This window comes from Siniperca chuatsi, linkage group LG17 (genome assembly GCF_020085105.1).
Source record: "Siniperca chuatsi isolate FFG_IHB_CAS linkage group LG17, ASM2008510v1, whole genome shotgun sequence".
Lineage (NCBI taxonomy): Eukaryota > Metazoa > Chordata > Actinopteri > Centrarchiformes > Sinipercidae > Siniperca > Siniperca chuatsi.
The window spans coordinates 28,084,312-28,106,688 of NC_058058.1; the positions used below are offsets into that span (position 1 = coordinate 28,084,312).

The 22,377-nt window shown below is 41.0% G+C and overlaps 1 protein-coding gene across 4 annotated transcripts in view; it reads right to left on the reverse strand.

Annotated features, from left to right (window-relative positions):
- The window catches only part of arhgef1a (Rho guanine nucleotide exchange factor (GEF) 1a), a 126,337-nt gene that overhangs the window by 27,808 nt on the left and 76,152 nt on the right, over positions 1-22,377 (reverse strand). For 3 of the 4 annotated variants that reach the window (XM_044170512.1, XM_044170511.1, XM_044170510.1), the window contains 2 exons: positions 2,641-2,717; positions 2,308-2,480 (listed from right to left, as the gene is read on the reverse strand). In XM_044170512.1, coding sequence (XP_044026447.1) covers positions 2,308-2,480; positions 2,641-2,717 — 250 coding nt within the window. Of the gene's footprint in view, positions 1-2,307; positions 2,481-2,640; positions 2,718-4,860; positions 4,918-22,377 lie in introns of all 4 variants that reach the window. The other variant, XM_044170508.1, reaches the window with a different exon arrangement.

A 22,377-nucleotide genomic window follows, 5' to 3' on the forward strand; every position in this document is an offset into this window, starting at 1 on the left:
CAATCTCCTTGTCTAGCGATCTCCCTCTCCAGTGATCTCCACACCAGCGAGTCTTCCCTCCAACTGACTCCTCCATCTCCATACCTGCACACCTGTCTTACCTGGCTATAACCTAATAAACAACGATCTGTCTCCATATCGGTGTCCCCTGCCTGTTTGTCCGTAACAGCCTTAAGGACATAAAGACCTGGATGACCTGCAACTTTCTGATGTTAAACTCAGACAAAACTGAAGTTATTGTACTTGGCCCCAAACACCTCCGAGACACATTATCTAAAGATATAGTTACTCTAGATGGCATTGCACTGGCCTCCAGCAGCACCATAAGGTGCTTAACTCCCACATAAAACAAACTTCAACAATGCCTTTTTTCACCTATGTAACATTGCAAAAATCAGGCACATCCTGTCTCAAAATGATGCCAAAAGATGAGTGCATGCATTTGTTACATCTAGGTTGGACTACTACAATTCCTTATTATCCGGTTGCCCGAATAAGTCCCTTAAGACTCTCCATTTGATCCAGAATGCTGCGGCACGTGTACTGATAAGAAAAGAGATCATATTTCTCCAATATTAGCTTCTCTGCACTGGCTCCCTGTAAAATCCAGAATAGAATTTAAAATCCTTCTCCTCACCTACAAAGCTCTTAATGGTATGGCACCATCGTATCTTAAAGATCTCTTAATACCTTAATATCCGACTAGAACACGGCACTCCCAGAATGCAAGGTTACTTGTGGCTCCTAGAGTCTCCAAAAGTAGAATGGGAGCCAGAGCTTTCAGTTATCAAGCTCTTCTCCTGTGGAATCACATCCCAATGTGGGTTTGGAAGGCAGACACCATCTCCACATTTAAGAGTAGGCTTAAGACTTTCTTCTTTGATAAAGCTTATTGTTAGGGTTGGCATGGGTGAGTCCTGAATCATCCCTTAGTTATGCTGCTGTATGCCTAGACTGCTTTCCATGATGCACCTCTTTCCTCTCTCCTTCTCTCCCACTCCATCTGTATGCATTTTTATCCAATTACTATATGTTACTAACTTGACATCTTCTCTCTCCTGTAGTTCTGTGCTTTCTCGTTTCTCTCTTTCTGTCGCTTTCAGCAGGTATTTCTGCCTCTGGAGCTGCAGAGACTGGATCTGTGGTTGTGGGCCACCTGCTGCCCCCGTGTTGCTGCTAAACAACTGCTACCAGAGTTGTTGTTATTGGCTCTGTTACTAATACTGACATTATTTTTCCTATAGCTGTCATTCCTATTATTATTAATTTATTAATATTAACACTACAATTACAATTCTACTATTTTAAAAAAAATGTTGGTTCTATTTGCATTGTGCCTCCCCCACCCCGCCACCCCCAAAACCTCTCTCTCTCTAAACCTCTCCCTGTGTCTCTCTGTTTTTCTCTCTCAAAACCTAACACAGCAGCAGTGGATGGCTGCCCCCCATTGAGTCTGGTTCTGTCCAACATGTCAACACGTTGCTAACGTGTTAAAAATCACAGTTTTGAATTTTTTGGCTTGCCATACAAGTAGGCACGTACTTGGTCCTCTATAGTGAAGTCTGTCACAGTCATGGACTGACTGGTGGGTATAGAACAATATGCATAAATATAATCTAATAAATTCTAATCCTATACACGCTTTAATCATCCACAGTTCTATTTTTAAAATTAAACTTAATTCATGGCAAGAAATCCTGGGAAAAGACATATATTCCTAGGAAGTAATCATTGCAAAATCACAGGAAAAATCTACAATTCTCAAAAATGTCTACAGTTAACTATTTTATAATTTTTTATAATATGATCATTACAAAGCCTTGTAAACTCAGTGGGCTCCAAGTTTAACCATAACAATGATCCCTTATTTGTATATTCAGCACAACAGAGCTTTTAATTGCTGATATCCATGAATCTGGTTGATTTTTTTTATTGAAATTGAAAGGAATGCTATGTATTTCTTCTATTTGTGCAGTTTTTTACACAGCGTGTGTCTGGCATACTTTTCTTTGATGGCACTACCTGTGAAATTAGCTACCTCAGCAGTCATCAATACATTTAAGACCGTTATGTACCAACATACCAAGGCAAATTACTTGTATGTGAAAACCTACTTGGCAATAACCCAATTTCTGATTTTGATTCTGAAACTGTGAAAATAAGATCCAAGTTGCAATAAACCTTATTATCCTTTAACACACAAAGACATGAGATTGATAGTGATCTTGCAATCTCACTCTCAAAAAGAATGTTAAACTATTCCTTATAATTATAGAAAGAACTGTATGTGTTGGTGCATTTGCCCACTTGCTGACAGTGCGCTGGATGTGGCGTATCCAGACGTTCTTGTCCTCCTTGGAGGCAGCATGGAACTCATACATCTCAGGAGGGGAGGAGTCGCTGATGAGGAACATACCTCGCTCCTGATTGGCTATATCCCTCACTATCAGGTTCTGAAGGGACAGCACTGGAGATTTGTCCTGGATCACACAGCAAGCGGTTGTTTGGAGAAATAAATATGGAGAGAGAGGAAAAGTCAGATAACAGTATGAACAGTTGTCTTTCCAGTCATCTGCGCAACAAAATCCATTAGTGAATTCAATTTTAGTGTGCATTGTGTGTGTGAGTACATTTTCTTACCAGACATGGAAAGATGTACCTTTGGTCTTTCTCCTGCAGAAACACCAGGATGTCTGTCATCAGTAAGACCTGTGTATCTACACACACACACACACACACACACACACACACACACACACACACACACACACAAAATATAGTCAAGTTGCTGTTCCATCAAGCACATGTGAACACATGTAAACTTGAAGCCTACCTACAGTGGTGTGCAAAAGTGTTTGCCCCCTTCCTGATTTCTTATTTTTTTGCATGTTTGTCACACTTAAATGTTTCAGATCATCAAACAAATTTAGGACTTTGACTAGGCCACTCCAAAGTCTTCATTTTGTTCTTCATCAGCCATTCAGAGGTGGACTTGCTGGTGTGTTTTGGATCATTATCCTGCTGCAGAACCTAAGTTCGCTTCAGCTTGAGGTCACGAACAGATGGCCGGACATTCTCCTTCAGGAGTTTTTGGTAGACAGCAGAATTCATAGTTCCATTTATCACAGCACGTCTTCCAGGTGCTGAAGCAGCAAAACAGCCCCAGACCATCACACTACCACCACCATATTTTACTGTTGGTATGATGTTCTTTTTCTGAAATGAGATGTAATGGAACACACACCTTCCAAAAAGTTCAACTTTTGTCTCATCAGTCCACAGAGTATTTTCCCAAAAGTCTTGGGGATCATCAAGATGTTTTCTGGCAAAAATGAAATGAGCCTTAATGTTCTTTTTGCTCAGCAGTGGTTTTCGTCTTGGAACTCTGCCATGCTGGCCATTTTTGCCCAGTCTCTTTCTTATGGTGGAGTAATGAACACTGACCTTAACTGAGGCAAGTGAGGCCTACAGTTCTTTGGATGTTGTTGTGTGGTCTCTGAATGGCTGAAGAAGAACAAAATGAAGACTTTGGAGTGGCCTAGTGGAGATAAGTTGAGCAAATTGTTTGCGAATGTTTATTCAACATCTGTTGCATAATAGCCAAACCTTATATGGATTCAGATGTGAATTTGATACAGCATTCTAGTGAGGCTGACAGACTTTGGAGTGGCCTAGTCAAAGTCCTGACCTGAATCCTATTGAGATGCTGTGGTATGACCTTAAAAAGGCAGTTCATGCTCAAAAACCCTCCAATGTGGCTGAATTACAACAATTCTGCAAAGATGAGTGGGCCAAAATTCCTCCACAGCGCTGTAAAAGACTCATTGCAAGTTATCGCAAATGCTTGATTGCAGTTGTTGCTGCTAAGAGTGGCCCAACCAGTTATTAGGTTTAGGGGACAATCACTTTTTCACACAGGGCTATGTAGGTTTAATAGTAACAACCTTCATTTAAAAACTGCATTTTGTGTTTACTTGTGTTATCTTTGACTAATATTTAAATTTGTTTGATGATTTGAAGCATTTAAGTGTGACAAACATGCAAAAAAATATGAAATCAGGAAGGGGACAAACACTTTTACACACCACTGTATCCTCAAGCTACCCTGTCATCTTGTGCTTATAATTTTAATTTTCCAATTCAATTAAATTTTATTTATACTGTATAGTGCCAATTCATAATATAAATTATCTCATTGCACTTTTCCTATAGAGCAGGTCTAGACTATACACAGGTTTTTTAACCACATAGTCCCTATTTAAAGCGAGGAAAGTGCAAATGTACAGTATTTGTCACAAAGGTCACGATTGTTTATCAAAAATGCCTATACAAAATGACAGCAGTCATTTTTGCCATCTTTTTTATTAAAATTTTTGCAAGGAATAACAGAACAAGAACGATCAGCCACAGTGAGCTGTTAGATGAAGAGCTGCAAGCTGCACACCTCAAACTTCTCAACAAGGTTAAGTACAGTAACTTATCTAACTGTGCCCCTGATGTGTGAAAAACTACTCACGCCATGTGCAGCATAAAATTGGATAACGGTTGCTCATGGCATAATGGAAAAAGGCAAGTATTTGACTGACTTCTTTAGTAAAACAATGTGTTTGTGTTGCTGTGTTGTAAACAGATACACCAGTTGCTCTTCTGTTATACAGTATTTACATTTCTGACAAAGTGGCTGCTCAGTGATTGTTCGCTATAAACTGGTTGGTACCATGGGTATCGCCATATCAACCAGGACTGAAATCTTAAACCTGCCTACTTGATTTTTTTGGCAACTTGAGGGCAACTGAAACAAATGTGAACACAACATTGACATATCATCACCTTTTAAGTTGATATGAAAAGCTTACTTACACATTCTGCTGTTACGGAGCAACAATATCATTCTTTTGGAGTAGTTTTCTGGTGAATCTGGTGAGTGTACTGTAAGTATAATATTCACTCTTTTAAGTAGAATGCAGTATGTTTTTAGAGCTCTTTCACATTGTTTTCACACTATCATTTGAAACATTGTTATTATGAAAATATCGATTATAGTCGCTTTAAGGAGGACAACTTTAAAGGAGGAAATATTACCTCGACCTGGTGCACCATGGTAGCTGAATGGTTACAGCTCATGCCACATGACTGCATCGTCCACAGTTGAAAAAAACACTACATCTGCAGGTAGGTATACCTGGGTCTAAAGCACCCAACGCAACTAGGAAATGAAGGCACATTGTCTTGGTGAAACCAGGAGGACACCTTAAACAGGTGGTGTTTTTATGCCTTGCCAGAATGAGATCTGCTTGAGCCTTGGACTGCACGGTCCATGGAGTCTGAGTCTGCACTCATTCTCAGTAAATAATTTTCCACCTTATTCAGGAAACCTAAAATGTATATATTAAGTTAATTTTCCTGTACACTGATTTGTTATTCAAATTAGAAAGATACTCCTGAGCCAACCACAGCATGTGCAGACGGACATGGGAAATAAGATGCCCAAGACTTATACAAACGTCATGATTACAATGTGTTAAATAATTAAAAATGTATTATTAAAAAATGAATGAGACTGAAAATAATAGAACCATTTCTGAGTACAAGTACAAGCTGAGTGACAGCAATAGCAGATTATTTCATGGTAGCCTTTGGAGTTTTTGACCAAAACACTAGGGTGCAATGCTTTTATGAGTGGGCCAATGTTTTGTTTGTTTCCATTATTTCTGTTCCACTGATCTACAGGTGGCAGTAATATGCCAAGAAACAAAGCAATGCCCCAACAAAGGCAGGGGAGAAGAAGACTGAAGAAGAAATAAGAAAATACTGCAGGTTGCAAACTGCACTAACTTAGAAAATGTTTTATAAGGAATAGAATGCATTCAATATGTTTGTTAGAACTCAAAGATACACATTATGCGTGAGAAACACTGCATGTAAAAAAATTCAGTGTACAAGAAATCGCCACAGAGCACCTTTAATTTGAGTCAATGGATTACATATTAATGAATCAGAAATTGGTGGAAAATTCTAATAATCTACGCTAACCTTTTTGAACCAATAGAAACAGCAATGTGCTAAAATAGACTTCAACACTAATGTTTTTGCAGCAAAACTCAACTAAGTTTGTTGTCTGTTTCTGTTCTTTTTACTTTAAATCTTGGGACCTATTTTCATAGTGGCACAACAACCAGCACAAACAGTGCTCTGACAGTTTGCTATTTACTTGACCTTGAAATTCACTTCCCGTCCGTGTGGTATTTTGGTGGATCACACAACATTGGTATTTTGGTGAACATGAGAAAACTAAATACTTGTGTAGCAATAACAGAATAATACTTAAAATGCAAATAAATTATTTTTTATTTAACACTCTCCAACCAGTACATGCATTTCAAATGACATCAAATAAATAATGTGGTTAAAACAGGAATGACAGTAAATCAGTCTGCATTTACCAATAAATTAATGAGTGATTCTTACAGTATCTGTTGTCCACAGCTGCTTTATACTGTATGAAACTCTTCTCCTGCAGTCATCCGAAGGCAGCAGGACACATATGTTGATTTGTCAAAAAAAGCAACTGTAAAAAGGATTGTATGGTCTGTTGGTAATAATAGAGTATTAGATATTTATGAAAGATGGAATTTGCCCCTTTCCTCTAATTAAACACCAACAATGATTCGATCCCGGTTTCCTCCAGCCCATATGTCGAAGTGTCCTTGGGCAAGACACTGAACCCCAAATTGCTCCAGAGGGCTGTGCCTTTGGTGTGTGAATGATTAGTTAGTTAAGTTAGTTTCTTTGAACTGATGAGCAATTGGCGTCTGCCATCAGTGTGTGAATGGGGTGAATGTGATTTGTAGTGTGAAGCACTTTGAGTAGTCGGAAGACAAGAAAGGTGCTATACAAGTACAGACTGTTTACCATTCATTGTTTGTGTATTTATATCAGCATTTATTTATGTATGCATCTATTGACAGATTTGTCAGTTTCATCAAACACAGGAATGGATAGTGAGAACATTTATATACACAAGTAGATAAATGTGTGAAATAAACAATGTGAAAATATAATAATTACTTAATCTTGGAGATTATCATACTGAAATGGTAATAACAGATTATTCTATCTAAATGAAGTGTCAAATTGTACTCTTTTGTTTGCCATGTTACAGCGCTCCCTCATAAACATTATGCTACAAAACTGCTGAGAAGCTGCAGCATTCATATGCTTAAGACCATTATGGGCTCGCAGTGTAGAATTGTGGGAAAAGTGCGAGTGTCGCGTAATCACTATTCTCTCCAAAAATATAAGCAGCTTACGTTCTTTTTCTGTAACACTTCTGTCCTCTCCTGTTTTCTGCTGTAGTGAAATGAGCTGAGTGGCTTGAAGCAGTTCCTTCATCAGCTACGTTTGAATTTTTTATGCAGACCATCTTAAAAGAGCTTTTATGGAACAGATGCCTGTATAGTCCAAAATGGAGGAAGTAGCGAGGGTTTTAAAAAACCTTTGAAACTTTGACGTGTAAAATGTGTGCCAATGGCCAATTGCAAATGTTGAAGGAACTTGTGTTTTGCATAATCTATTTTATATTTTAAGATGTGTTTATTTCTGCATATTCCATTTTACTTCCTAGTTTTGTTTATTTCATTCAAAAGCAACTATATTATTCATTTTTCAACAACTATATAATATTATTAGTCACACTAACCAACTTATATAAAGCTGGATAGCGTGATAACACAGTTTTTACTCCTCTGCTGAAGTAAAAACTTCTCCACAATAGAGATGCGGCATGGTTTACTGTCTATCATGAGATAGTTTATGGTACAATACAGTACATTTCTTAAATAAATTGTATAAACTAACAAAATCTAAAACAAAACTCTATGGTCCATTTAGTGACCAAGCTAGCTTGCTGTATGGTAGTCTGGTCCATCGGCACCAAAGATAGTCTAGTGGGGAAATACCCCGCCAAACACACATGGAAACACAAGGTTGAGATCCAGGACAGTCAAGGGTGTTGTAACATGGGAAATGTGGGATGAAGTAATGGTAACTTGTGAAATGTATGATCAAACTGGAAGACTGAAGCGGAAGACTCACCCCCCCAAAAAGCACCACAGAGCGCTACAGGAAGCCATTCCTGCCTGTGGCTATCAAACTCTTTAACTCCTACATCTAAGTTTTAGTCTATATGACCCTAAGTCATTAAACTGGACATTGATCATTGACATCACTGCAATACTTGACATAATTGTGCAGTATTCTGTGTTTAATACTCCGGTGCAATATACTCTTTTTTCAGTGTAATGGCAAGAACAAACAGACTCTTTGATATAATAACATAGACTAGATATTACATAGATATTATTATAATTGTTTGGCGTCAATACTTCATCTGTGTATGATTGTTTGGACTGCGAGATGAGAACAGTACACTGATAATGATGACATGGAACTATAAATTATCCTATTGACTGTTATGTCCAGACTTCAGGAACACTCTTCTCCTCTTCTTTATTCCGAAGAAATTGCCACTACAATTTGGCGTTGTCGGCATTTTCACTCGTGTGAGAGGACTTGGGCGCTCGGCAGGTTAAGACCGTGCACGGCTAGAGTCTGGGACTCTGTACCTCAACCTTCCCGGCAAGGAAGGATGGAGACGAGGGGGCCTGCTGCACTGAGTGTCCGAGGCTCGCTCACCGCTGTGATCCAGTGAACCTAGTGGCTGTGGCAGCACTCTCTTTCTGGTGAGTTTATTCAAGGGGGCCCAGGGTATACCGATTCTCGCTACCATGAGGGGTGTGCATGACAGACGTGTCAGCAGGGCAGGTCTGGGACCGCTGTGTGAATCATTGCAGTATTTGGCCAAAATTTTCACTGTCAGACAGGGTGTTTCTTACAGACCGGTTCTTTTCTGCAATTCTTTTCTACACACTCATTGGGTTCCCTCTTGGGTTATTTAAAAAAGAGGAGTGAATGTGTGAAAGGAAAAATAAATAGATAAAAAACCAAACCAAACCAAAAATAAAATAATATAAAATAAATAATTAAAAAAACTGAGTAAGTAAAAGGTGTGAATGCCAAACGGATGATCTGGGAAGACAATAAAACAGGCCGCTCTTAGAGGCATTGAAGGGTTAATATTAATTAATTTTTTTTTGGATGGTTCTCAAGTAAGTCTGTAAACTATCTAACTGTCTTTCCCCTAGCAGCCAGCTTCAAGGTCCCTTTTTTTCTTTCCTCTTAATTGTGACAGAAGCGCTCCTAAGAATCCAGCTAAAATATTAAAAAGCACAAAGAGGCCATTTAAAACATCAAACGAAGTTATTATAGTTGGGGAATCCGGGTTAAAGAATAAATATGGGTTCTAACAATAGCAAAACTTCTGAGAATGAAAGATCAAATCTGCTACCACCTATGTTGAAATCCCCTAATATAAACTACATGATTACCAATTATGGTAAGCACAGCATTGACCAGCTGGACATCTGGGTAAATGAATTTGGTTTTCCATCAACCGGCAGCTTCTCTCTCAGACAGATAGAGATATTAAAAAGGCAAATTAGAAGAGAAAGAACAAGTCACTCAAAGAAATAAGCAATTTAAAGCAGACTGGAAGGCTTATGCTTGTTGGCAGCATGAAGCCCATATCAGGGATAAAAAAATAAATAAGGCAGGGACGGATCAGCCAAACACCTGTGTCTCATTATGTCCCACAGTGTGTCAAGCTGGATCTGGACTCAGCCCCCTTCAAAGGAAGTCAGCCTCAACAACGAGCAGCAGCAGCAGCTATAGCAGCAGCACCAGCAGAGGCACAGCCACCAACTGCGGCCTCAATATACCAGGACGAGGCAACAGGAGGACAAGGATCATTTATTCCCGCACCTCCAACACCCAAAGAGACCTACAAATCACATTGGGGTGGCCCAAACACCCCCAATTGCCCTTCCAGCCTTCATCGCACTTGAAGCAACAAAGAATTCCGGCCCAGACCAAACTCCAGCACCTCCTTAAAAGTGATTGCCCCGATGATGGAGGTGGCAGCAGGAGATGGGACCTCACAACTGATTTTCAGACCATGGACATATGCTGACCTGAAAGAAGCCGCACATTTTCTCCCCCTCTGTTCAGGATGGGGAGCATTCGCCACACAGTTACTGGCCTTCTGCCAACAGTTCAGACCCACCACCATCGAGCTACAGAGACTGTTAGGAACTCAGATGGGCACAACCTGGCCGAGAGTGAGGGGGGCTTTCCTACAGCGGATATAAGGCTGAAACAGACAGAGTGGGACCATGCTGATAACATACTGTATAAGCAAGCTGTCACTGACCTCTGTGACAAAATAAAGACTATTTTTCCCCTGAGAATGGATTTGGGAAAGATAACAGCTTGCAAACAAAAGGATGGTGAGACTGTAGTAGAGTATTTGGGCAGGCTCACAGAGATCCATAATACACACAGCGGACTGAAAAAGCCTGAAGCTATGGGGGGTAATAATACAATCACCCCCTGGGAAGTACATCTACGTGACTGTTTCATCAATGGCATCCACCCTGAGATTGCGGACATGGTGAAACTTGACTGCATGCAGAAAAATTCCTCAAAGATGAGCAAAGGAAGAAAAGTACGCAGCTGACGGACAGATTACAGATGGCGCAGCAGAGGGCATATGAGAATCAGAACAGAGGCCGTGAGTGGACGTGGAGGAAGAGGACGAGTAAGGAGTGACGCTTGTTTCAAATGTGGCAAAATGGGACATTGGGCAATCATGATTGCCCCAAGAATCACGAGCAGGCTGACTGACTAGATGGGGTGTCGAGGCCATGTCGGGAAGGGGCTGGCTTGAACACTGGAGACGACAGAGCATTCTTCACATCAGTTACGTAAGAACACCCACACTGATACAAAAGAGCATGTCAACACACAAGACACAGACAACTGCCTGCATGAGACACAGACACACACAGACATTGATAAGTGAGGCTATCTCTTACCTTGAGCCCACACAAGCCACTGATGACAAAGCCCCAGCAGAGATATACACTGAATATAAACATGATGCATACAAACGCATGCCTGAACACACAATCAATGTTGATGGAAAAGATATTGTTTTGCTTGTGGATTCTGGTGCGACTGATTCTGTCAGAGAGAGTCAGAATTTGCAGTCCTTCCAAAGATGAGTGGCAGATTTGTGAGGACAGTGGGAGTTTCAGGAACACCCCTGGTGGAAAGGTATACCACACCATTGCCATGCAGTGAAGAAATTGAGAAACACTTTAAACATTCATTCTTGTTATCTAAACGATGCCCGATCAACATTATCAGAAGAGATATAATGGTAAGATTAGGAATTATTCTGATTTCCACTCCCGAAGGCATCATTGTAGCCAGAATTTCTGACAATGCATCACAATATGTGAAACACAGTAGCAGTGAGCTAATGTACTCTTATCAATGGAAACTGCCTCACACAGCTGCTGGCTCTGTAAATAACACTCTGATTACCAAGGTCAAAGCTCTCTTTCCAGACAACTATACACGAATAGACATCAAGTTGCCACAAGAGTTACACTGCATGATGTAGGATTAATCAAAGATACTGAGCCTGTAGTAATCACACCAAAATCTTCATACAGGCCGTGTCAGAACCAATATCCTTTGTAGAAGGAAGCTGTTGACGGTATTAAACCGGTGTTTGATTCTCTTTTAAAAGCAGGAGTGATCATTCCATGCGCAAAATCTCCACCTATTTTCCCTGTACGGAAACTCAGAGACGCCAGAGAGCCACAACATTGGAGATTTGTGCAGGACTTGCAGGGGGTAAATGCAGCAGTACATGCAAGAGCACCCAATGTTCCCAACCCACACACAATACTCTCGCAGGTGCCACCTAGGAGTAAGTGGTTTTCAGTTGTTGACCTGGCTAATGCTTTTTTCATCATCCCAGTGGATCCTGACAGCCAGTATTGGTTTGCGTTCTCTTTTGAAAGTAAGAGTTTCACATTCACCAGACTTGTCCAAGGGTATTCGGAGAGTCCTGGAATCTTTAACGATGCGTTAAAAAACAATTTGGAAATGTTAAAACACATCACATTTCATGTGATCTCAGCTGAGGGGAAGTCCCTATCACCCAAAAGAACCCAGGCAATTCAGCTCATCCCAAAGCCAGAAACAAAGAAACAAGTTATGGCCGTCTCAGGGACGATGTCATACTGTAGACAATGGGTTGCAAATTATGCACAGATTGAAGGCCCCCTTGATATTGTACATGGGAAAAGTCTTGCAGCAAAAGTCCACTGGACACCAGAAGGGGAGAAGGCTTTTGTGGACTTAAAGCTGGCCCTCCAGACACCCCCAACGCTTGGTCTCCCTGACAGTAACAGACCTTTCACGCAGACTGTTGACGAGAGGGGTGGGTTCATGACTTCTGTACTACTACAAGAACATGAGGGGAGGCTGAGACCAGTGGGCTATTTTTCCAGCAGGCTTGACCCTGTAGCAGCTGGGCTGCCAAATTGTCTGAAGGCTGTGGCGGCTGCAGAGAAAGCTGTTATAACCTCATGTGACATTGTGGGTTATGCTGATCTGACACTGTTGGTTCCACATGCTGTCTCAATGATATTGCTTGAACAGAAAACATCACATCTCTCAACAGCCAGGTGGTTAAGATACCACACCATATTGCTTGAAATGCCTAATATCACTGTTAAGAGATGTACAGTGCTTAACCCAGCAACTCTCCTCCCTACAGCGGCAGACGGTGAACCTCACGATTGTGTGGCAGTGATAACAGAGACTTGCTCCCCCAGACCAGATCTGCAGGAAACAGCATTGATCAATCCAGAGCTGGAGCTGTTTGTTGACGGTTCAGCATCACGAGATCCAGCAACTGGTAACAATCTTGCAGGGTTTGCAGTAACAACATTGTATGAAACAATTCTGGCTAAACCACTCCCATCAAATTAATCAGCACAGGCTGCAGAGTTAGTTGCATTAACGGAAGCATGTAAATGTGCTAATGACCAAACTGTGAACATTTTCACAGATAGCAGATATGCATGGGGAGTGGCGCATGACTTTGGAAAACTCTGGGCAAACAGAAACTTCCTTACATCCACAGGCAAACCCATTGCACATCACACACTGGTTGCTGAACTCTTGGATGCTATTGCCTAAGCAGATTGCCATTTGTAAATGTGAAGCACACACTAACAACCTCGATCCTATCTCACAGGGGAATGTCAGAGTGGATAAGGCAGCAAAAGCTGCTGCCAAACAAACACCGACCACTCAGTGTGTTGCAGTAACTAATGAACCTCTGTCACCTACAGCTGATCTGCAGGAACTGCAGACAAGAGCAACGGCAGAGGAAAAAGCAGTGTGGCGAAAGGCAGGCTGCACTGTCATAGACAAAGTGTGGTATGGACCAAGTGGCAAACCATGCTTACCAAAGTATCTGTTCCATTATTATGCTGTGTTGACCCATGGGCGAGACCAAAAATGCATTGTTTGTGCAACCAATTATGTGGGGAGAAGTATTCAAATCCCACAGGGGCCCATGTGCCTCCTGAGAGACCCTTTGAACATCTGCAGATGGATTTCATTGAGCTGACATCCAGTGAGGGAAAGAAATATTGTTTGGTCACTGTTGACATGTTCTCTAAATGGGTAGAGGCCATCCCAACGGCCAAACAGGATTCAGCAGCAGTAGCAAAGAGTCTAATACGAGATATCGTCCAGCGCTGGGGTATTCCAGATAAGATTTCTAGTGATAACGGTACACCTTTCATGAGCGCAGCATTGAAGAGTGTAGGAGAGTATCTTGGTATTGATTTAAAACATCATTGTGCTTATCACCCAGCCAGCCAGCGCAGGAGCCATGGAGAGGGGGAACAGTTCTCTGAAAAACAAGCTTGCTAAGTGTTGTGATGAGACAGGGCTGCCCTGGACAAAAGTACTGCCCATTGTTATGATGTACATGAGGTCCAGGATAAGAAGCAGGGGGGGTCTCAGCCCTTTTGAAATCCTATTTGGCAGGCCATTGAACACTGGTATTGGGCCAGTGAAAAGACAACTTCCTGACACCAGCCAATGTGAGGATGAGATGCTACGCTATTGCACAAACTTATCCTCTGTGCTTTCTGATATTCACAAACAGGTGAAGGAAGCCATTCCAAAGGCTGCAGAGAGGAAACTGCATGACTTGGAGCCTGGTGATTGGATCGTGGTGAAGGATTTCAGACGGAAGAACTGGCGGGCTTGCAGGTGGAATTGTCCCTACCAGATCTTGCTCACCATTGAAACAGCTGTTAAGGTGGCAGAGAGAGCTATGTGGATCCACGCCACCCACTGCAAACGAGTACCCGAGCCGGGGCCAGCAGCCAATCACCAGACAAGTGAGATCGAGATCAGTGAGTGAACCGAACCTTCCTCCCCTTGTGCATTCAGGGGGTATTGGAGGGGAGTGGCGGTCCCGTGGGGGAGTTTCTCTCAGCACAGAGATTCCACTGGGACCACCTAGAACCACTACCCTCCCGAACCAACATCACAGGCACACTGTTTAGGGGGTAGGCAGAGGCGACACAACTGATAAGATGACACTTGAGACCCAAGAAAGATGGCGATGGAGGGGTGACGGACTGAGAGACGGGGTGCTGCTCGCTGTTATCATTGTCCTGTCATCAGTCTCACTAATGGAAACATTCAAATCACAACTAACCCTGGAAGAAGGAGGGGTCAAAAGGGAGCCGCCATCCATCTTCCCCAACATCCCAGCTCAGCTGGAAGACAACGCATGGTATGCAACTATACTGACTACTGTCAGAAAAGTGACTAACCAGAGCTGCTACACCTGTGTGCAGCTCCCCCATGGGGTGGGGGATTCCATCCCAGTGAAACCCACGCCATTAAATATCTCTGAGACCCTAGGAGTCATGGTGGCATTCACCCGGAGGGGTTACTCTGCAGAACAGAACAGTGAGAGACATGGGAGCAGCACTCAAGCTATGTAACATCAGTATCACCAACTACGACGGCTCCACAGCTAGGTTTTGGAACATGAGCCAAATAACCCAGCAAGGAATTCATCATGACTACCAATCCAGCATCCCAGGCCGGTATGGTTGGATTCACCAGACAGTGCTACACGTCTAGAGATCACTTCCTGGGGACTTCAGCATGCAAACAGATTGTCACTACAACATCCGGCCCTGGGTGGAACAAGGGAGGCCGAAGCAAATGCAGGGGACGTCAGCCATACATCGCTCAGCTGAATCTGACTGACACCACCAGCTTACACCGCCCAGGAAGCGACAATCCCATCGTCCTGATGCCTACGGAGGATGGATTTGGAGATTTGGAGAGCACGTGTGGGTATGTGGACAACATGTTTATCAATCCCTCAGTCCGGGGTGGTGTGGCACCTGCTACCTTGCTAAGCTGATAACATCTGTGAACCTTCTACCCACCATCACTCATTTTCACACCCACTATGCTCACTATTACTTACCACACAGAGCATGGCGATCCATTACGAGAGTGTCACCAGGGGAGAAAGGAATCAGTGGCATCCTCCCCTGGTGGGGACTGTGAATAATGCACACACTCCTACCATGCAGGGGATCAAAAACGTGGCCATGCAGATCTTGAGACTTGGATGCAGCACATGGTTGGGACTGATTGCTGCACTTATGTTCCAGACATCACAGACAATATGTTGTTTCCCACCTGAACGACCTACTGCATGAGGAGAAAAGCCTAGACTCCCAGAATGTGGTCATGGCTGACATGGAAAAATGTGTTGATGAAAATGTTGGCATGGGTGCTCTTCCTCCGTTTGACCTGCTGTGTATTCCCTGCTTCAGATCAATGATTGCTGCCATCTATGGGTCAGAATACATCCAATAGAAACATCCAGCTCTGTTGAATGGATTCCACCGTTTGACAATGAGATGATTTGAGGAGAATAAAATTGCATGTAACCAAGTATGATGTGAATTTAGAATAAAATGCTCATGTATGCTCATATATTACTGCTAGAGCTATTTACCTAATGGTTACAGTTATAATAATAATAATAGTTTTGTTGTTTTGCTGATTCACGCATGCTTATTGGTTATAACTTAGAAATGAACTAAAAAAAAAAAAAAATTTAATGAGACTAAACCAAAAAACTATTTGTGTCCAGTTATAATAATGATTGCTAATGACAGGCTATTGAATTGAAGTTTGCTTGATAAGCTAATGTTACATGTGGGGTTTTTCTTCCTCTGACACTTGAGGTTTTCCCCATTTGTCTGGTTGTTTGATTTTTTTCTTTCCTACTTAATGTTTGTTCTTAATTATTTTGATTAGCATTTATTTTAAGATGATTTTATACTAAAAGGGAGGAATTGTAATGGCAAGAACAAACAGACTGATATAATAACATACAGATAATATTATAATTGTTTGGCGTCAATACTTCATCTGTGTATGATTGTTTGGACTGCGAGATGAGAACAGTACACTGATAATGATGACATGGAACTACAAATTATCCTATTGACTGTTATGTCCAGACTTCAGGAACACTCTTCTCCCCGGGCTGAGGAGCCTGACCCTGAAGACTGGATAAATAACTGATGCTCTTTTTTCTCTGTACTCATTCAGAGCAGATTATTCTGATGTATGTTTTTCCTGCTGTGAGTCCGTCTGCAGACGCTTGCAGTAAACCTACAGAAAGACAAGTGATTGCCTGGAGTGTTTCTTTATTCCAAAGAAATTGCCACTACATCAGTTTAATTTATTGATATTTATTCATACTTCTATTACTACTGTGCAGTATCCACCGTCTCATAATAATCTTAATAGGCTACACTTAACTTGAAAGTTCATGCACTACTACTTATTACTTATATTATTACATTGTATTATTATGCTGTATATACTTATCATCAACCGGTAAATCCACTTTGTACTTTACACTTATTTTAATTTTATACTTATACCCACTTGGTACTTAATTTATCTGACCTGTATTATAGTGTATTATATTTTTTTGCTTAGTACTTCTTTTCCTGTGAGCACTGACATGACAGTAAGCAGCTGTAACAAAAGAGTTTCCCCTCTGGGATCAATAAAGTATTTCTTATTCTGATTCTGAAACTGTGTGAACATGATGGGTAATGAATGATGGCAGTGTGCGAGGTGACACACAAGTGACATGTAATAACTGATTGAATGGTCATATATCTGGTTTCATCCAAACAATGAGGAGGTGGTTACAACAATCGCCATGCTAAAAAAAAGAAAAGAAAAAAACCCGAATAATAATTTAAACACAAAACCAACATACACCTCTCTCTCCTCCAACTATAGCTAAAATATCAGCTTTGGTTCAATAATTGTGTTTATATAGTACCACCAACAACTTTAACATTACAGATGTTGGGACCACCATTTTAATTTCTCTGGCTACCCAGAGTGTTACAGCCCTGAGCCACAAGTTAAGAGAAACTTAGGGCACAAGAGCTCCAGAGTTAGTTTCTCACAGTCACAACTCATCCCTGTACTGACAGTAAGATAGATGCTAGCTCAGCATACCTTACTTTTCTTGCAGTTACATAGTTACATGCTAAGTTGCTAAGTTGATGTTAGTGATTTTCACACAGACACAGGGTCTTGCATGCAACTAACTATCCTCTTTTCTAACCTGGCACCGTTTATCCTACACAGTTCACACATACACTCCAATTTGGCCCTTTAACAGAGCCACACTCTTTAACATATATGGCCTTGCCATCATTTTGAATTTCCTTTCTTTGTCTAACCATGGGGCTGCTGCTCAGCTGCCATTTTGAATTAGATTTCTTTTGTTTGATGCCATTTTGAACCCAAGAATCCATTTTGGATCACTCACACACACCCTTGTACTTTTATCTGTGTGATGACCGTCATTGACATAATGCATTCCCTAGCCCCTTACCCTAACCTTGACCATCACAACTAAAGGGGACATTTACTGCAACAAGTATTTAATTTTACGTACTTAAAGTATTAAGTACTTTTACCTTGTTATACTTACATACTTTTACTGAACATTTTCAATGCAGGACTTTTACTTTTTAGTATTTTACAGTGTGATATTAGTGCTTTTGTCACAAGTTTTACAAACCAAACAATCAAGAATGAAAAGAGTCATTAGCTGCAGGCCGATACAAAACACTTCAAAATGTATTCCACCTCAACCAGCTACAACAGTAAAATCCGGCTTTTACATTAATGCATGAGTAATAATAATCTAATGATATAATATATAATAGTAACAGTAACAGGGGACATTTTACTGCACCACTTTTACTGAACATTTTCAATGCAGGACTTTTACTTGTAACAGAGTATTTTACAGTGTGGTATTAGTGCTAGTAAAGGATCTGAATACTTCCTCCACCACAGTTTAAGATAAACAAGCATGTCCTCCTCTAACTTACATAGATTTATATGAGACTATAATAAAGACCTAAATGAAAAGTTAAATGAGAGGAAGGTGGATGTTAAACAGTAAAGCTAATATCTTTTCTAATGTTAAATGACGCGACAAATGGTCTACAAACTAAACAACAAAAAATCATTTGTAAATCATCACAGACAAAAGGAAGACAGGTGTGAGGGGCAGGAGTGGTTTAGTCTATACATACACTGTCCCTTGGTTTAATGTAGTCACCACCATTTCCCCTGGGGACTTGTGTGCTGATTCATTTGTCTGTGTGAATCTTATCTGATCACCTCCAAACCTCTCAACCATGGATGCTGCAGCATTGGACCGTCAACCAGCTGCTGTCAGGTCTACACCATCAGGTACGAAAGTGATAAAAAGGTGACTATTGCTGTGACCAAAGTTTATCATCTGTGTATTATTTTCAATGTATAATTTTCTACCATGTTTTGAACAGAACAATTTTATGAAGCCCTACACGTACCATCACAAGATGACAAGACAATAAGATGGGGATTCTTTAATGAAGATGACAGAAAATACAGCCTGGATGGTTGACTAAGCTGAAACAAAAGCTCACAATCCTAACACAAGAAGCAGAAGAGGATGCTGTAGGAATCAGCACTGTAAAATACTCTGTTACAAGTCCTGCATTGAAAATGTTCAGTAAAAGAATGTAAGTATAATCAGCAAAATGTACTTAAAGTATTAAAAGTAAAAGTACTCGGTGCAATAAAATGTCCCCTGTGACTGTTATACTATTATACATGTTACATGTTGAGCATGTATGCAATAGGCCCAGGAAGATGATGGGTATATTGAAAAAAGTTTGTTCTTTGGTACATCATTCTTCTCATTTACCATATTTTCCCCGTACTTGTGGTTCAGAAGAGGTTTCTGAGAAAGATTTCACATTCTAATAGGTAAGATCCATCTGCACCTCTTTTTTTAAAGAAAACATTCACTGTTGTCTACGTCAATGTTTTTAAAACATGCTTGTTTTTGTTTAAATACATGAATTGCAAGCAAGATTGTTTCACACTTATTTTATATACTTTCACAGGTCACCCACCTGCATCAGCTGCATGACTGCTGAACTGGCCCCTCTGGTTGTCTCTCCCTATTGTGCTATGTTGTAGGCCCTCCTTTAGCTTTTGCACCAACTCAGCACCTTCCAGGGTTTTAATGAAAATCTCCACACTAATGATGTCCTGCTCCAGCTCCGAACAGCCAGCATACATAATGGAAACTTTTGCAGTTGTTACTTCTAGGCTGGATTATTGCAATTCCTTATTATCAGGCTGCCCTTCTCTGCACTGGCTCCCTGTAAAATCCCGAATATAATTTAAAATCCTTCTCACCTACAAAACTCTTAATGGTCAGGCACCATCATATCTTAAAGAGCTCATGGTACCCTGTTACCCCCCTAGAACCCAGTGCTCCCAGAATGCAGGGTTTCTTGTGGTTCCTAGAGTCTCCAAATGTAGAATGGGAGCCAGAGCCTTCAGTTATATGCTATAGGCCTAGACTGCTGGGAGACTTCCCATGATGCACCCCTCTCCGCCTCTCCATCTGTATGCATTCTTGGTAAATGGTAATTGGACTTTATTTGTATGGTGCCTTTCTAGTCAGAGAGAGTGATATGCAACACACACACACACACACACAGAGGAGCCAGAGAAGGTCAAGAGGTCAACCCTTGTTTTCACGCAGGAACCCTATAAAAAAGAGGGGACACCCAGTGACATGGGTAGATATTAAACTGAGAGACAGAAACAGAGAGCAGGAAGACATCTGACAACAGGAAATGGCTCAAGCAACGGATAAATTACTGATATCTTTAAAACTATGGGGTGACTTAGTGGTAGAGCAGGTTGTCCACCAATTGGAAGATCGGCGATTTAATCCCGACTTTTTCCAGCCCACGTGTCGAAGTGTCCTTGGGCAAGACACTGAACCCCAAATTGCTGTCCCTTCAGTGTGTGAGTGTGTTACTTTCTTTGAACTGATGGCACCTGCCATCAGTGTATGAATGTGTGTGAATGGGGTGAATGTAATGTGTAGTTGAAGTGCTTTGAGAAAGACTAGAAAGGTGCTATATATGTACAGTCCATTTACTATATTTCATGTGCTTAAACCTTTAGGCAAAAACATAGGTAGTTTTTTCATTCTTTGCAATGACTCTAAATGGAGGGCTGAACCTTCAAACAGAGGAGTCTGGTAAGAACAGGTCTACATTGTGTATTTTTAATACAGAAATATTTAAAGACTTATTTCCTATTGATTATAAATGATGTCTTTCAGAGTCATCAACTGACACCTCAACATATGACTCCTCATCTGTGCTTTCTGAGGACATGGTATTACCCGGTGAGTTGCTGCATTTTTAACCAGTTTTTATCTAAAACTTAGAGAATATTTATCAGAAACTTTTTCTCATGCTAGACTTGTGGGACGGCTTGGGTCAATATATCCAAGAAGGGCTATTGCCATCATCACAGCCACAAGATGACACAATCGTGCTTGCCTCAGGCAATCAAAACATTAGTTGTTCTCTAGAGGCTGTCCAGTTGACCGGATGAGATCTTGGGGATGTGATACCACATCAATATTTTGAAGAACAACCACCATTTCACCAGGAGCTTGCCTCAACCACTAATCAGCCACTGACAACTGTGGAGAGGTCTAGTGCTCAACCAGCAGACAGAGATCCAGGATTCTCACTGGGTCACAACCACAGGAGAACCAGTTCCAGTTCTGAGAATCCACACCTGAGAGCCCACGTGGCTTCCAGCAAAGGGATTCCATCTGCACGCTGTAAGTCTATTTGCTTTTAAGTTGTTTTGCAGTGCATTGTGAGACTATTTAATCAGGCCATATAAATGTAATAATTACCCAGCAAGGAACACATGTACCTTCCTTTTCTCTCATTTTACAGCATAAGCAAACACAGGAGGTTTGTATGTGTGAAATTAAAGAGGCTGTGTTGTAAAATGTCATTTTCGTATTAGGTGACTCTCTGGTTGTTATAAGATATTATTGCCATTGGTTTGAGTTATATCTCGTCAGTGTTTTCTCAAGTATTTTCTAAGTTTTTGTACGCGTGAAATCAAAGATGCTGTGCTTTAAAATGTAATTTCTACAAAGTTGGTTCTCATAAGGTATTATAGCTGCTGGTTTGAGTTATAGTGTTTCTCATAAGTATTATCTTCATGTGTATATATAGGAATAAGCTGCTATAAAGGTGAATTTCTAGGTTTTTTTGCATCTGTTATTTTCATCAGTCTCTCTTAAAGTAAAAACTGCTGTTTCCGGGTCCTTACCCTTTGTCTTCACAACGAGTTGCGACACACACACACACAATCTCTCTCTCTCACTCACACACACATTTATGAGTTCTGTCTGTCTGTTTACATACCAACCCTAAGGGGACTGTTGTGTTCATGAGGTTGGTCCATTTATGAAGTTAATGTTTCTCTTTGTTTCTCTCTCTCTTTTTTCTCTCCAGCAAACAGACCCAGGTCCAGACCAGTGCTGCAGAACTACACGCCAGCAGTTGGTTCTGATGTCTAGAGCCTTTTGGCTCATGTGTCATAAATTAGGTGTACACTGTGACAATTTGTAAATAAATTTGTATCTGGTACTGTTTATAAATCCTCAAAACAGATTACAGATTAATATATTGGCTCAACAAATGTGTCAGCAGCCAGACACGGGAGACGGAGGTAAGTACAGTGTTGAAGGAGTTTATTGTAATACAAGACAGAAGTATATGTAAAGTGCAGTGGATACGATGGGCTGGAGCTAGGAAAGTCTAAGAGTCTTATTAGGTTAGGAGTAGTTCATTCAGTCCTTTGGAGGAGATGAGGAGCAGGAGAGCCAGGAGACGAAGACACACACAT